This window comes from Berghia stephanieae, chromosome 1, assembly GCF_034508935.2.
Source record: "Berghia stephanieae isolate SIO BIC M18660-M18661 chromosome 1, UCSD_Bste_1.3, whole genome shotgun sequence".
Taxonomy (NCBI): domain Eukaryota; kingdom Metazoa; phylum Mollusca; class Gastropoda; order Nudibranchia; family Aeolidiidae; genus Berghia; species Berghia stephanieae.
The window spans coordinates 21,074,181-21,092,062 of NC_088360.1; the positions used below are offsets into that span (position 1 = coordinate 21,074,181).

General features: G+C 35.8%; 1 protein-coding gene across 3 annotated transcripts in view; it reads left to right on the top strand.

Annotated features, from left to right (window-relative positions):
• Positions 1 to 11,243, top strand: part of LOC144970227 (uncharacterized) — a 63,989-nt gene extending 52,746 nt beyond the window's left edge. For 2 of the 3 annotated variants that reach the window (XM_078909660.1, XM_078909649.1), the window contains exons 8-13: positions 155 to 246; positions 975 to 2,290; positions 3,733 to 3,848; positions 8,938 to 9,036; positions 10,042 to 10,259; positions 10,911 to 11,243. In XM_078909660.1, coding sequence (XP_078765786.1) covers positions 155 to 246; positions 975 to 2,290; positions 3,733 to 3,848; positions 8,938 to 9,036; positions 10,042 to 10,259; positions 10,911 to 10,923 — 1,854 coding nt within the window. In that variant the 3' untranslated portion in view covers positions 10,924 to 11,243. The remainder of the gene's footprint in view (positions 1 to 154; positions 247 to 974; positions 2,291 to 3,732; positions 3,849 to 8,937; positions 9,037 to 10,041; positions 10,260 to 10,910) is intronic. The other variant, XM_078909669.1, reaches the window with a different exon arrangement.
• Positions 11,244 to 17,882: the final 6,639 nt, after the last annotated feature.

Consider the following 17,882-nt stretch of genomic DNA (forward strand, 5'->3'; position numbering starts at 1 on the left):
GCTAACAAGCTATCGCTATTGTCTGTTTCACGCTACAGAAACAGGGATAAACTCCGGCTCCTTGAGCCTAATGGTTCTGAAGGATTACTTTTGTTTTGTCTTTGTTTTTTGTTTTTGTTTTTTACTAATGTAGTGTGTTTCTCTCTCTGTCCAGTTCTCCACGTGTGGAGGTCACATGGAGCAAATGATTCGCCTCAAATGTCCTTACAAGAATGAACCAAAATGGATGGGAAAGTTTTCCGACGAGTAAGTGATTTTGTTGTCGCCCTCTGTAAAATTACGTAATAAAATATTGACCAGAAATCTTGTTCTATAAATAACGAACCATTGAAATGGCCTTCACCTTGTCAAAAACATTCAAACATTGAACTACGCGGAAGAGTTCAGGGTTGTCCCATGTATGAATGATTTTAGCAAGATTGGTCATTTTAAACAAGCGATATTTAAAGGACGAGTTTTCTGGCCAAATCTTGAAATGCATGCTTGAATAAAATAAATCAGTACTAATTACGTTGCTCAATAACGTATAAAAATTCTGCATAAGCTTTTCCATAAGGTAACCAATGAAACATCGTGTATAAATTGGATCGTACAAATATCAGTTTAGTGTAAACTCCATACCAAACCATGGCACGAGTTAGACGTGGATCAATTGATTCTACTCGCTTTAAGAATCTTTTTGATGAAGAACTTGGGGAATGGTGATAATGGCAACGTTTTTAAAAATTTTAATTCCACCAGGGATACTAGAGTTCGAGTCAACTTCGTGAACCCCTCTTTCCTTGGGCAAGAAACGTTGCCCCTTTCTCCAATTCTGTGGCGCTGAACTGCAGCTGAAGCTTTATTTATCTAGCTTTTGTGTCGAAATATATTCCAAGGGAAAATTTGAGAAGAAAACGAGTATTTTGATTTTTATCATTTACTCATACAATGAGAAAAAAAAATTAAAATGATTAATTTTTTCAACTCCTCAGTGACTCGGTGTCATGGCAAAACGTTAACTCTGAATTCATGGCGAGATTTCAACCAAGACTGAAAAAAGATGAAGATGAATTTTGGATGACGTTTGAGGATTTCCGGTGCCATTTCGGAGGTTTATTCATCATCAGCTCTCCAGACCCATTCCGACCCGATGGATTTAATATTAGAAGAACGTATCGCGCGCACAGTGACGTGGGCATGACGGTTGACACAACCCCCTGGTTTACCAATGGCTATAGAAACAAAGAACGAAGATGTACGGCCCCTCATGAAGCATTCGTCAGAGATTTCACGAAGATGAGATATGAAAATAGCCTGGACACAATCGGGAAAGATTTTAGTCTCAGTGCTCCGTGCTCTCCACAAAAGCCACAAAAAGACAAAAGTAAATCAAGTGATCACGGATTCATCAAACGTCTTTTGTCAACGAAAGAGAAGCCAACTGTCCGTTCTCAAATTGAAGATGATGACATGTCGTCGTCAATGATCTCAGAATTGGACGAAGAATCAGAAGACGGGAAAGAAGAAAAGGAGAATTCGATGGACATGGACCATGGTATTCATGAAGACAGACAGAGGAATAAAAGTCATGTTGAAATCCTGCAACAAAGAGGAACACCGTCTTTGTTAAACCTGAGACGGCGTCAATCCACGGGCGGGGGGAAGACGACTGATCTCGGTGTAGTGACAGAAAAACCGCATCTATTCAAACCTGCAACGTGTTCTAAGTCTCAACAAATACTTAGAAAAACCCCCAAAACCAATTTCATGAAAAAACACAGCCTGGATACTTATTTACACGGTCTTGGGTTCCATTCTCACTTCAACAGTAATCCTACTGCAATCATCACCACAACAAACACATCAACTGCCAACTCTAGCACATTCGGACATGTCAGCTCCGGCCCCAACAACCCGTCAACAACGTCATCGCCACAGCCAGTTCCTTGGAGAACCTCCACGTCTTCAGATACTAGCGGATCTCTAAATTCATCTCTGCCGTCGTCAGAAACTACTACTCCAGAGGGTTCTTTGGCCTCATCTCCTGTCTACAGCGTTACTTCCGGGTCACCTGCCCGACCTGGGACCACAGACAGTTGCTATTCATCCTCAGAGATAACAGTACATATGATGGCGGACGACGCGACTAGGCCTCACAGTGCACCCAGCATCATAACTGGCAAGAGCGAGTTGATATGTGGGTCCTTTAATTCCCTGACCCAGAGTACATTCCTGGCCACCCAGGCAGACTATTTTAAAACGGACGGGAAGTGGCGGGTCATTCTGGAACATCGAGATTCCTGGAGTAGTGAGTATCGTTGTCAATAGTTTATATAACATCTACACTGTATTGGTCAGTTTTGTGATATGTGAGAGGTAATTCTCTTAACGTACTCAGTTATCACTAGAGTACCTGACGGTAACAGCTTTGTCTTAAGGGATTATTTTACGGTCAGCAAATGGTCACGAATACAAACCGAGTCTGCTCCAAAGTTTTTTATGCTAGAAAACAACTGGTCAGAGCTATATTTGTCTCAAGCCAGAATTTTAGATCACTGCGACTACCATAAAATAAAGTCATATCTGACCGAACCTGAGCTTTCCATTTCTGACTTTTTACATCTTTCAGCTTCTGGTCAGTTCTTGGAATGTCCATTCTAAGATTAAGTAGCCTGATGAAATACTGGCCACTAGATAGCATTTCCAGATTAGAGTTCACCAGTCATTGCTGCAACATGATAGTTTATTTCTCTATGGAAAGCCAAAAATCAGTTGAGATTAAGTAGAAAAATCATATAATTCAACCCAAAATGTTGTGATTACATATTTCACAATTAGACGTCAAGTTACATTTAAAAATAATATATATGGGGAAGCGTGGCTCAGCGGTACGGTCTTTGCTTCCTTCCAGAAAGGTACTGAGTTTAGTCACCCACCGCTGAGCTGTGTGGCTGCTTGAACAAGTTACCTCGCCCTAGCTCAATTTGCGGCGCGACACTGCGACTGACGCTTGGGTTATTCCATTGGAACAGACTCTAGAGACACATTTCCCGTATGGCATGAATAAAGGGAATATTATTTATATTTCAAATTTATCATTAGACACAGTTTACATTCAGAAGTTTGGTTTTTTTACTTGTATCTGACTGATATATACATACTGTAGTGATTGAAGATACTCTATCTTTAAGTATCACGATTACTGCATATTACAATACTTAATAGTTAAATTGATGGGTGATATATAAATATATATATATATATATATATATATATATATATATATATATATATATATATATATATATATATATATATATATATGTGTGTATGTATGTGTGTGTGTGTGTGTGTTTGTGTGTATTTATGTAGAAACTGACAATGATGATGATGATGATGATGATGATGATGATGATGATGATGATGATGATGATGATGATGATGATGATGTTGATGATGCCAATAATAATAATAATAATAATAATAATAATAATAATAATAATAATAATAATAATAATAGTAATAAATAATAATAATAATAATGATATAATAATAATAATAATAATAATAATAATAATAATAATAATAATAATAATAATAATAATAATAATAATAATAATAATAATAATAATAATAATAATAATAATAATAATAATAATAATAATGATAATAATAATAATAACAATGCCATGGCAGATGACATGATACAATGTCCTTATTCTATGTGCTCCATACCCATTCTTCTCTCAGAGGATTTCCCTTGCTCAGACCGGTCCAGAATCGAAGCCCATTCTAGGACACAGCGAATTTACTTCCTGGTCACAAGACAAGAACAGGCAGACATCTTGCTGCCACCGACACTACAGGTCTCTAGATGATAAAAAAGATGAAATTTTTTTAAAGGAACAAAATGCCAAATACAGGACGTCTTGGGTTCTATAAATAAAAACCAGAAAGAATATTTGTTGTCTACCTGGTATTTAAGCAATGGATATTCGTCTTCATTGTTGTTTGTTGTTGGCTGAAGAAGAGTTTTGAGCCCGACACGTTCAGTGTTTAGGATTTTGTGCTTCTTTGAAAAGTTATATAATAAATTCAGTTCTGTTAATGACGTTTTACTCTCGACAGCTTCTAGCAGCTTAGAATCATTTTGAGGTCTCAGCTCTACATAGAAATGAACCCTTTCACCTCGATATTCTGTTTGACCAATAGTCTCTAAACGGCATTGTTTCGGAGTGACAAATTAGAAAACGATGAGTACTTCAAAAGGTCTCAGGGTCGTTCCTCAGTCAAAGCTGGTTGATTTTCAGGAATTTTTTTCCTGTATTTTTCTTTCAGTGTTGCAAGGTACTCATTTTCTACCCGAAAACGGTGAGAGAATGTGAGTAAAGAACCTTTTCCAAGGACTCAATTATGCGCCGAGCAACTCATTTCTCCACAGAGAGCCAATGAAACTCACGGAGAGTAAGAGGTAGCTACGTAAATTTGAGAAAACTGAAGAATATACATTTTGTCTTTAGCTAGATTCGTCTAAAGGGAGTTACAATAGTCCAGTTTGGATACAACAAGGGAATGAATCAATAGTTCTGCTATAAGCTTTGGTATTAAATGGTGAATCTTAATAATTTTCTTTATTTCTATGTATAAAAATGTCATGGTGTTATTCACATGGTTTGTCATGGCAAGATCTTTATCAATGATGACGCCAAGGTTTTTTTTGTTTGATTGGAAAATGATATTGTACTGTGTCCGAGAGAACAACTGATTTGCTTGACTCTTTAATGATACTTGGTCTTCCACACTCATGTGAAGAGAAAAATGCTGTACTTGTTCTTTTGAAATCCCACTTTCATCTTGGATATCTTAATTTTACCCTTTCACTCACTCCCTCAATGCTCTCCGGGCCGACTGGGACTTGAGGCAATGCAAGGGATCTCCACTTGGTCCTGTCATCGGATATTCTTGGGGCCATATCGAGGGACAGACCTCTCTGCTATATGTCCCTCTCTACGGTTTGTCTCCAAGTCTCCAAGTCTTGGGGCGACCTCACGTCCTCTTTCCTTGGGGTGTCCATCTCAGAGCCTTACTTATCAGTGTTTCATCGGGTGCGACCAATGCCTCAACCATTGCCATCTTCTCCTTTTAATGAGACTCTCCAGAGACTCCATTTCTGCTCTCGTTCTCATTTGAGATTGTGTTTGGTCTGAATATCTTGAAGATTCATGGCAAACATTTGTTTTGGAATACGTCAAGATTCTGGATGCTACTCTCTGTGATCTTCCAACATTCTGAATTATTATGAATGATTATTTTGACCTTTGATTCCCCCTAATCATACGGTCAACTGCTTCTTGATTACTTTTATCGGATGCCGGAAGTAGCCCACATTGTAGTTTGCGATCTTCTGTCCTTGTTGGGACATTTAATTTAAAAATTCGAGCTCGCTTCCAAACTGTGCCATCAGTAATACACAAATCACATTCAACGGTCTTTATTCTTTGACGGATGTTTGCTGGACAGTACCCTTCTGCTATCAGACATTCAATGACAGAGTTCCGTTTGAGGAGAAGTTCGTTATGTGTCCCCATTTCCTTTATCTGTCTTAGTAAGGTTGTGACGTTATTCAATTCCCAGCAGAAATGATGTCACACGAATCAGTTTTTACACATGAGTGTACAAGTCTGGTATGAGAGTGGATGTGTGACGTTGTACAAGCCTGGTATGAGAGTGGATGTGTGACGTTGTACAAGTCTGGTGTGAAAGGGGATGTGTGACGTTGTACAAGTCTGGTATGAGAGTGGATGTGTGACGTTGTACAAGTCTGGTAGGAGAGTGGATGTGTAACGTTGTACAAGTCTGGTATGAGAGTGGATGTGTGACGTTGTACAAGTCTGGTATGAGAGTGGATGTGTGACGTTGTACAAGTCTAGTATGAGAGTGGATGTGTGACGTTGTACAAGTCTGGTATGAGAGTGGATGTGTGACGTTGTACAAATCTGGTAGGAGAGTGGATGTGTGACGTTGTACAAGTCTGGTAGGAGAGTGGATGTGTGGCGTTGTACAAGTCTGGTAGGAGAGTGGATGTGTGACGTTGTACACGTCTGGTATGAGAGTGGATGTGTGGCGTTGTACAAGTCTGGTAGGAGAGTGGATGTGTGATGTTGTACAAGTCCGGTATGAGAGTGGATGTGTGACGTTGTACAAGTCTGGTATGAGAGTGGATGTGTGACGTTGTACAAGTCTGGTATGAGAGTGGATGTGTGACGTTGTACAAATCTGGTAGGAGAGTGGATGTGTGGCGTTGTACAAGTCTGGTAGGAGAGTGGATGTGTGACGTTGTACAAGTCTGGTAGGAGAGTGGATGTGTGACGTTGTACAAGTCTGGCTGGTATGAGAGTGGATGTGTGACGTTGTACAAGTCTGGTATGAGAGTGGATGTGTGACGTTGTACAAATCTGGTAGGAGAGTGGATGTGTGACGTTGTACAATCTGGTAGGAGAGTGGATGTGTGGCGTTGTACAAGTCTGGTAGGAGAGTGGATGTGTGCGTTGTACACGTCTGGTATGAGAGTGGATGTGTGGCGTTGTACAAGTCTGGTAGGAGAGTGGATGTGTGATGTTGTACAAGTCCGGTATGAGAGTGGATGTGTGACGTTGTACAAGTCTGGTATGAGAGTGGATGTGTGACGTTGTACAAGTCTGGTATGAGAGTGGATGTGTGACGTTGTACAAATCTGGTAGGAGAGTGGATGTGTGACGTTGTACAAGTCTGGTAGGAGAGTGGATGTGTGGCGTTGTACAAGTCTGGTAGAGAGATGGATGTGTGGACGTTGTACACGTCTGGTATGAGAGTGGATGTGTGGGTTGTACAAGTCTGGTAGGAGAGTGGATGTGTGATGTTGTACAAGTCCGGTATGAGAGTGGATGTGTGACGTTGTACAAGTCTGGTATGAGAGTGGATGTGTGACGTACAAGTCTGGTATGAGAGTGGATGTGTGACGTTGTACAAGTCTGGTAAGAGAGTGGATGTGTGACGTTGTACAAGTCTGGTAAGAGAGTGGATGTGTGACGTTTCATGATTATACCTAAAATATGTTTTGATTTATGGGCAAACGGTGCTTATATATCAGTAAGCTGTGGTACCTTCTAAGATTTCTATCATTTTGGGATAGACTTCAATCATTTAAAATTGATTTTGAGCTCATTTTTCAACATTGAGATAATATAAAAATCATGTGTGGCCTTGAAATAGTCACCTCTTTCAGTTTTTTTCAGTTGTGGCGCTAAACTGCTGCTGGCGCCTGGGTTATTCCAGTCTCCCTTGGAATAGACCCTTTAGACATCTATTTCCCTTATTGGATGGATACAGGAATTTTATTTGTATCTATTTATTTAATTTTAGTTTTTGAATTCACTCTTTTCTGTCGAATTCATCGCGACAAAATACCGTTTTCAGACGCTAGGTCACATATTGAATAGACCTCATCAAATCGGTTCATTGTGAAAATCTGTCCCCTCTATTTATTGTGGTTGTATTCACACAGCCCTACTTTATAAAGAAAATGGTCTAAAAACTTTGGATGGAAAACTGGTCCTCATCTTTTTTGAAAACTCTCAAACCTTCGGCTTCCTCCAAGACTTTCTCGAAGTCCCATGTTTGACAGTTTTTACCAAGTCAAAGGTATTGTGACCAAATTTTTAAATGCATGTTATGAATTTGAATCTGAATGTTATTCGAAGCCGACTCAATTCTGAGTATTTGTATTCGAGGGCGGAGAGAGTTGTTGAATGTGACAACCATTGTTAGTGTTTTGACTGACGAATTTTGATAATCTTCGCTTGCTTACTAAATCACTTCCGATGCCATTTCTTAGGTCGATGTCGAATTGACATCTTCGTTTGAAAGTGTCTAAATCTGTTGTTTTCACATATGATTCGGGAAGAGCGTTCCTGTCTTTGATAGTGCGTGGTGCAAACAAAATAATTGAAGATGTTTGAGTTTTTAGATTGGTGTTTTAGTTTTTTGGAGTAAATTTTCTTTGAATGCGTGAATTTTATCGTATGTCTAGCTGTTCTGGTGAGATGGCCGTAAGTTTGTTTGTAATTTTGAACATGAGCATTCCGCATTGTTTCCATCTGTATTGTAAGGGAGACCATCCAAGCTGTGTGATCATGTCTGTTACGCTGCTATGGAGGCTGTAGTCATTGAAGACAAATCCTGCAGCGCGGCGTTTGACATCTACAATTGATTTTATGTCAGAATGTCTCAAACTCTACAGGAATAGTCTAAGATAGATCTTACGAGTGTTAGGTAGGCAGTTTCTTTCACTGTGCATGGCGACATGGGTTGTATCTTTTAATGAAAACTGGAACGGAATTTTCTCTATTTATTATTTTGTTCATGTGAGTTTGCCATTTTAATTTTTCTTGTAAAATGATGATTAAATATGGATTTTCTGTAACTTGTTCCATTGAGTGATTGTTCAGGTTGCAGTTGGATCTAAGTAGTGTTTTGTTGCGTATATTTCCATATTGCAATAATTTGTTTCTCGAAACGCATGCTCCAGATGTCTGCCCATTGTTCGAGATTTTGTAATTCTGCTTGCAGTTGTATTTGACTTGATTGTTATTTGATATGTCTGTAGAGAAGACAGTCATTGGCAAAGAGACTTGTTGGAGATGATACAGCTTTGGGAAGGACATTTATGTGACAGAGGGAGAGTTTCCTTTGTTTTTCCAAATGCGAATGTTAACTGGATACAGGATACTAATGTCTGTATTCTGTGAAGGTCGTGGTAATTTGATTGTAAAATAAATGGAATTGATTGATTTGGAGAAAAAAAATGCCATAATGCCAGAATTATAAACTGTTATCGAAGCTTGGCATTTTAAAAATCTAAATTAGCAATCACGTTTATTAATCAAAAGTTACTTTAACTCCATCTTTTCTTGCCAGGAAAAGCGTCACGTGTTAATATCCTTGGTGCAGGACTATCGTCATGGACCTTCCACCGCCAACTCTCTTCTCATTCCTATTGGATTTTGTCTCTACAAGGTACATCCATACCTATATTATACATAGTCTCGTGGATTCTGAACAAAAAGACACGTTTTCAAAATTAAAGTTGGTCAGAAAACTCGTCCTTGAAATATCGAACAATTAAAGTGACCCACATCCTTTTTAAAGGATCAAACTTTGTTCTTCTTGCAAAGTCCCAGGTTTCAGAACTTTTTGACACGATAAAGGGTAGCATAATCGATAGATATTTGAAAGAATAGTTTCTTAGCCAAAATTTGAAAAGCTTGTTATTTCATAATACGAAAATGTTTTATGCTGTGCGCTTGTGTACGAAACTCACAACATTCCAGCCGGAAATATAACGAACCAACACACAAAATTATGTGTGACCTTGAACGTTTATAGATAGAATGAATTTATCGTCGTTCAGGTCTTTGCTATTGTTTTATGCTAATCGCGTTTATATATCATTCTAACTAAACCGTATGAACAAGACTATAACCGTTTAAGGTTACACATAGTTTGGTGTGTTGGTCCGTTATATTTTTGGATGGCAATATTGTGTGAACTACTCATAAAAATGGATGGCAAAAATCAATAACAAAGACCTGATTGACGTCATCTTCGCTCTATGAATGAATACATATATTGGTAAATTTTACTCTTACACACTTTGTGAATATGTCGCCACTCAAGTCTTTGTTATTGTTTTAGGTCGCCCATTGAGTGATTAGCTCTCATTAAATACTCTCAATCAGACAACAAACGTTTAAGTATACAAATTGACTTCTGTCGTGTTCGTTACGATTGATCTGGCGAGCAGGACTAGTATTTTAGTTAACCGTATGTTCTCAAATTATGCTTATTACTAGCTAGAGAAAGCAAATCAAAATTGTTACATTGCTATTGGTCATTATTGGTTATGATATATATATATATATATATATATATATATATATATATATATATATATTATATATATATATATATATATATATATATATATCTTTATATATGTCTTTATATTTTGTATCTGTACAGACAAAGCACTCAGACCGATATGAAAAACGCCATATTTCGAAGCTCCAGTTAATTGGCAACGTCGATGGTGACCCCGAACGAAGAGAGGTCAATGCACGATTTGACCTTGACCCTGGGGGATATTTCATTGTTCCGTATTACCAAGCCGAATCTCACCAGGGAGAGTTTCTGCTCAGAGTTCTCTCAGAAACGGAAGCAGTTCAAACAAAGACTGGCTGGTAGGTTTAATGGGAGATTTCGAACGTCTCTCGAACTATGGGAAGCAACCCAAGTATTCCTTAACCGGACTCTCAGATAAAATAAAACCTCGTACCTTTAACTAACCATTATAGGAAGAATAAACACCCTAGGACTTCTACTAAGACCCATAACTAACCCTAATTTTAAAAATAATACTCTCGGACCTCGAGCTAACTTTAATTTTTTAAAAAGACAAAACATTCGACTGCTTTGTTGTGTCGTTCTTCAGAGACAATGATGCCGCCGTACTCGGGTTAAAAAATACATTTAAAATATTTGTGACCCACCGTATCAAAGCGGTATTATGTCGGGATCCACTCGGTAAGGGAAATTGAATTCATAGCCACAAATATCCAACTTGGGTTTAATTTCTGTACATCATCCTTAACACCACCATCATTATCCTCCTCCTCCTCCTCCTCCTCCTCCTCCTCCTCCTCCTCCTCCTCCTCCTCTACATAATCATTGTCTTCAAGAGAACATAGCACAAGAATCGACAAGTTGTCTATTTCTATAGATAACTATGAAATAGAGCACACATTACAACATTGTATATTTAACGGTTATCTTCACGTCTTGCATCTAATGAATCAGTTCTAAAAGTTCTTTTTATTTTATCTTCTTGACAGCAAAATTTCATGACAATGGATAACCGGAAGTGCGACCATCCAGTTTTACACAATCCTAGAAGTTCATCCTCTGTATCATCTCTGTCCGATCAAAATACGACCTGTCAGTGGATTTTGACCAAACAGGCCAAGCTGGTATCATATAGGGACAAAGTTACAGTTGGCAGGAACTTAATATAGGGTAAAAATTATTTGAAATATGAAAACTGGTGCTTCTTCTTATGTGTTTATGAAAAATAAATCCAATCAATTTTTCTTTTATTTTTTAACTCTCTCCTTAATAGCAATTTTCAGGATTGTCCCTCAAACTTCATACCCAACTAACACAAAAAATAGATTTTTTATCACTTTGACATTATAGCAGTTCAGTTCTTGCGATACACACTTTCTTTAGCAAAACATACTCTACAACATTTTATTTAAATTTTATGATGTACAATAAAATTTGAATAAGAAAAATGTTGGTTGTATCGTAACGAATGTGACGATTTTCCTATAATTGGTAAGGAGAGGGTTAAAAAAATATTTCGACCACAAGTTCCATTTTAAACGCCGACGTTATTCTGACGTTTCACCTTTTGGGGACGTTTGATTTCACGTTTCACATGATATGGAAAACAAATTTTGTCATTTGATTTTCTGTCTGAATTTGATTATAAATTATTATAAATTATAATTATGACCTGACAAATAATTATGTGCTGATTTTTGGGTGTTTCCAAACATCCAATCATCAAATTGTATTGTTTTATTTATGTACGTCTACATGCCATAACGTTTTCGGCTGTTAGACCTGTATATAAGTATACGTCGACAGACGAGAACTGTATCTTTTTATAGTGTTTTAATTTTTACAGACGATTTATAACAAAGAACTGTAATTCATGCCAAAAGTAGGCATATGTTTATTTGCACGTCTGATAACTCAAATTAATATTTATGTGATTTTTAAAGTAATGGAGTCACTGTCAACCAAACGCAAGGTGATGTCCAATTCCACGATGTTTAGCCAAGGCCATAACTGCGATCAGTTATCAGACCTGCAAATAGACACATAGTCTATGGTCTGTTTGCTTTTATTACTTGTTCCCGGTTACCATTTTACTACTGTTGTAAAGATGAAATATTTTATCGCCGCTAAATTGTTTGAGTGTTGCTTCAAAAGTGATCTGCTTCCATAGATCAAAATGTAAAGGTGGGATTTTTAAAATAATTATTTCATGTGTTTCATAACACACGTTTATTTTCCGTGAGATGGTGTATGTCTTATGTGATACAAGCAGAGGTTTTGATTCAGGCAGTGGATCATGATTCAAATAGGTATTTTGATTCAAGGTCGCGGGACGAGATATGATTCAAGTTGGAATTATGATTCAATAAGGGTTTATGATTCAAGCAGGTTTTATGATTTCAGGTGGGGTTTTACTTAAAGCGGAGTTACAATTCAAACGGGGGAATTATGATTCAATAAGGTTTTATGATTCAATCAGGGGTTATGATTCAATCAGGGGTTATGATTCAATCAGGGATTATGATTCAATCAGGGGTTATGATTCAATCAGGGATTATGATTCAATCAGGGATTATGATTCAACCAGGGGTTATGATTCAATCAGGGGTTATGATTCAATCAGGGGTTATGATTCAATCTAGGTTATGATTCAATCAGGGATTATGATTCAATCAGGGGTTATGATTCAATCAAGTATGATGATTCAATCAGGGGTTATGATTCAACCAGGGGTTATAATTCAATCAGGGGTTATGATTCAATCAGAGGTTATGATTCAATCAGGGATTATGATTCAATCAGGGATTATGATTCAATCAGAGGTTATGATTCAATCAGGTGTTATGATTCAATCTGGGGTTATGATTCGATCAGGAGTTATGATTCAATCAAGTATTATGATTCAATCAGAGGTAATGATTCAATCAAGTATTATGATTCAATCAGGGGTTATAATTCAACCAGGGGTTATGATTCAATCAGGGGTTGTGATTCAATCTGGGGTTATGATTCAATCAGAGGTTATGATTCAATCAAGTATTATGATTCAATCAGGGGTTATAATTCAACCAGGGATTTTGATTCAATCAGGGGTTATGATTCAATCAGGGGTTATGATTCAATCAGGGATTATGATTCGATCAGGGGTTATGATTCAATCAAGTATTATGATTCAATCAGAGGTTATGATTCAATCAAGTATTATGATTCAATCAGGGGTTATGATTCAATCAGGGGTTATGATACAATCAGGGGTTATGATTCAATCAGAGGTTATGATTCAATCAGGGGTTAATATTCAATCGGGGATTATGATTCAACCAGGGGTTATGATTCAATCTGAGGTTATGATTCGATCAGGGGTTATGATTCAATCAAGTATTATGATTCAATCAGAGGTTATGATTCAATCAAGTATTATGATTCAATCAGGGGTTATGATTCAATCAGGGATTTGATTCAATCAGGGGTTATGATTCAATCAGAGGTAATTATTCGATCAGAGATTTTGTTTTAAACATGAATTTTGAGTTTTTATATAAATCTGACCGAAGTGGCGATAGATGAATTGTATTAATAGTATTCAATGCTCCACACGCTGTTTATATGCCAATCTTAAAATGATCATTAAGTTATCATGGTCACCACATGACAATAATATTTCTTTGCATGTTAGATATTATGTTAGCCCTATTTTCTTTGTAAGAATAGATATACGAGCCCAACCCAACGCGTACCTATGTGTAAGTCTAATAACCCAACGTGTAATGAAAATACTGTGAAACCAGCAAAACAGGTTGTCCATTACAACAATGGTATATCAAGCCGATAACTTCACTCAGTTATCAGACCTAAATATATTAAGCGCAGGCCAAATCGCAAATTACATTAGATTTAATTGATCTTTTAACTTTTAATTACTGCAACGAAATTCAAGTAAAATTGTCTTTTTTGTACAATTAAGTCATTGGTGTATTTCAGTCAAGATTAGATTTGATGGAATTCGTCCTATTATTTAACAGCAAAGATGATAGCAATGACATGCCGTGACTGGACACAACGAAACACAATAAGTCTAGGGAATCCCAAGGACAAATTATGGAAAGACCGTCAAGCTTTCGTCTCAGTCACTTTTATATTTCAAGAAGCAAAGAATGTTTTTTTCCACAAATATCTTTCATCCGTCCTTTTAATGGCTTTTAGTAACCTAGTGGTGGAGAACCTAGAATGATTGCAGACAAACAAAGGCTATGACTTACAGGCACCCATCTCTTTTATCATTTTACCATTTCATCATTCTACCATTTTATCATTCTACCATTTTATCATTATACCATTTCATCATTATACCATTTCATCATTATACCATTTCATCATTATACCATTTCATCATTATACCAGTTTATCATTATACCATTTTATCATTATACCATTTCATCATTATACCATTTCATCATTACACCATTTCATCATTATACCATTTTATCATCATACCATTTTATCATTATACCATTTTATCATTATACCATTTCAGCATCATACCATTTTATCATTATACTATTTTATCATTGTACTATTTTATTATTATACCATTTCATCATTATACATTTCATCATTATACCATTTCATCATTATACCTTTTGATCATTATACCATTTTATCATTATACCATGTTATCATTATACCATTTTATCATTATACCATTTTATCATTATACCATTTTATCATTATACCACTGTATAGTGGACATTAACAAAGACAGAGACGAATCTGTTGAGCCTTCAACAATATAATTGGTCAATAAAGTTGTAGGTTAGCGTAAATGAATCTGGCATAAGGGGGGACAGACTACGATTCCCAAGGCCCAGGTCAAATTAACATCCGATCATCATGCCCCAGCAGATATTCTAAATAATGATTTGAGTCAACGATTCATAGAATATTTTTAAGCGTTTTCAAGTTATTCAATATGTACAAAATAATTTTATAATCTTTAGATTTGCCAATAATTCAATGCTTGTTGGCGAAACTTTATCATGGGACGTGCGGCATAATGTGAACCTCGAACTTTTTATAAAAGAATAGGTTATATTGAAAATGTTACAGTTGGATCGATTGTATATATATATATATATATATATATATATATATATATATATATATATATATATATATATATATATATATATATATATATATATATATATATATATATATATATATTGATATATATATTTCTTGCATCCAATTTTGTATCAATTGGGTTTAGGACTTGTGGATACAGACAGTTTTATTGGATAACTTGCCATTCCTTGTCTTCTGTTATTACATGATATGTAATTCATGCCTTCAGAGCGGCGATACGTCAGGAGAAACAAATATTATGATTGAATGTGTTCTCATCTGATGTCATATCCGCCGTAATGTAAAAACTAAAAGCACATTTTGAACATTTGGTCAGAAAACTCGTCCTCCATCAATTCAAAGTCTCAACCTTAGGACGTCAACACGAAGTGGCCAACGTTTTAAACAGGTATTTTACTTTGACAGTGTGGTACATTTGTTATGACAATGATTTGATATATGAACTATTGTCTTTTTATTCATTCTACATGTTGTTCATAACAATAAAATTTTGCATTATGATTTTTCTAATAAATGAGTACTCCTTTTCTTTCTCATTTCTATTCCCGTCACCGATGGGATTTGGGGGGGGGGGGGGGGGGGGAGAGAGAATACATGACATTGAAAGATATCAAGATTGTCGTATGGAAATTTGGAATCATGATTTGATACGTGATTGTCGAAAAGTCTGGAAAGAATTATATCTATCTACTTGACTTGTTCTAAATGTCAGGAAGAACAAAATAACAAGAAAAAAACCATCCCAAAAAATCAGTCAAATGATGGGATAGTTCTATTCTTGTTTTAATCGTGTTTGCTTTGTCTGCATGTTGCATAGACACTTGTTCAGATCTTTATCTTGATCTATCCAAAGCATGTCTTGTTTTAGGTTGTTTTGGAAATTGTCGTTGATTTGTCTGAATTTTATATTTCTGATGATGTCTGTCATTCCATCCTCGAATTCCCGTAGTTCAGGAATGGATGGGGATGGTCTGGTAGATCGAAATCCAAAAGTTTCCTTTTTTAACGTTTCGGTTTGGGTTTAAATAGAAAAAAATCTAGCCATCTGGTGTTTCTTATACATTTTTATGTCTTGTTGATCAGAGAATTTAGGTATTGTTTGCTTGCCGGGATCGGGATGTTCTTTGTTGAGTCATCGAAATTAGTACTTACGAGGCTCATTTCTGGTTAAAAAACAGTGCCCAACAGGACAGTAAAACTATAGCAAATGTATACAATTATAAAAACAAAAACTAAGAAATAAATAATTCTCAATATTTTGATAAAATGAATTTTCATAAAATATGGCAAGTATAATTATGATCAACTTCTACAATATTGTTTCGAGCATTCGCTCTCATCAGGATGTGAAAGTAAAAGAAGATTGTTGTGTTTCAGTTAGCATCGTACCTTCGGCTTTGCGGTTATGGTGGTTTGTAATTATGCAAAAAGAAGACGTCTATATATCAGGTGGTAATAAAAAAAACAAAAATAAAAACGAGCCATTTTTCGGCGGCTTAGAATCTCTGAGACTCTTTATTGGATTTCTTTCAAATTGAAAACACAAAACGAAAAACATCTTTATACATAGACTGTCAAAATTACATGAATATGAAATGAAAAACAAAAAGATACAATGATTCTTCATAACCGTGTTCAGAAATCCAATATCAGAGATAAATGGCACGACATTACAGAGAGTAAAATGGCGATGATTTTAATATTTTTGTTGATATTTTTAGCAAACATTATTTATGTCATCTTAAACATTATTTTTATCATAATTCTTCTCATCATATAAGAAATCGTCTATGTAGCACACACTCACATACCTATTTTGGTCCAACGATTACAAAGTTAACACTTGAAGTGATCAGTAGGATAACCGTCCTCTTTAATGACCAAACGCAATATCCTTTTCCAGCTTGAAATACACTTCCGAATTTCCTCAATGGTCATCTTCTCCCTTCATAAAATAAATCCTTCTCTCACGTTTTCTTCTGTGAATGCAGATCTTTATCCGCTGCAAACCTTCTCGGTCAAATAATTCCAAAGTGTGCAGTACATGGATTCAGGCCGGGTGATTGAGGCTGTAGGTTGTCTTTCTCTATGAAATAAATATGGCCTCCTCTATTCGAAATAGTGCTGCGAACAGCGTTTTTCTCTATTTGCAGTACTACTGCAAATAGTAGGTACCGATTGTTTTCGTTATTCGCAGTAGTGCTGTACCGATATTATTGATTCATGTTATTTGCAGTAGTACTGCTTTATTGTAATGAGACGCAATATTATTATTATTATTATTATTATTATTATTATTATTATTATTATTATTATTATTATTATTATTATTATTATTATTATTATTATTATTATTATTATTATTATTATTATTATTATTATTATTATTATTATTATTATTATTAGTAGTAGTAGTAGTAGTAGTAGTAGTAGTAGTAGTAGTAGTATATTAGTAGTTATATTAGTATTATTATATATTTAGTTAGTAGTAGTAGTAGTAGTAGTAGTAGTAGTAGTAGTAGTAGTAGTAGTAGTAGTAGTAGTAGTATTATTATTATTATTATTATTATTATTATTATTATTATTATTATTATTATTATTTTGCGTTTGTTGTGTAATGATGGTGGTGGTGATGTGGTGGTTGTGATTGTAGTGGTGGTGTTGATGATGATGTGGTGGTAGTGATTATGACGATAAGGATTATAATCATGATATAATGGGGGTGGTGGTTCTTGCAGTTTTAATAACCATTTAGAGGTAGCTGTGGTAGTGGTAGTAATGATGATGTGGTTGTAGTATTAGAGGTAGCAATGATG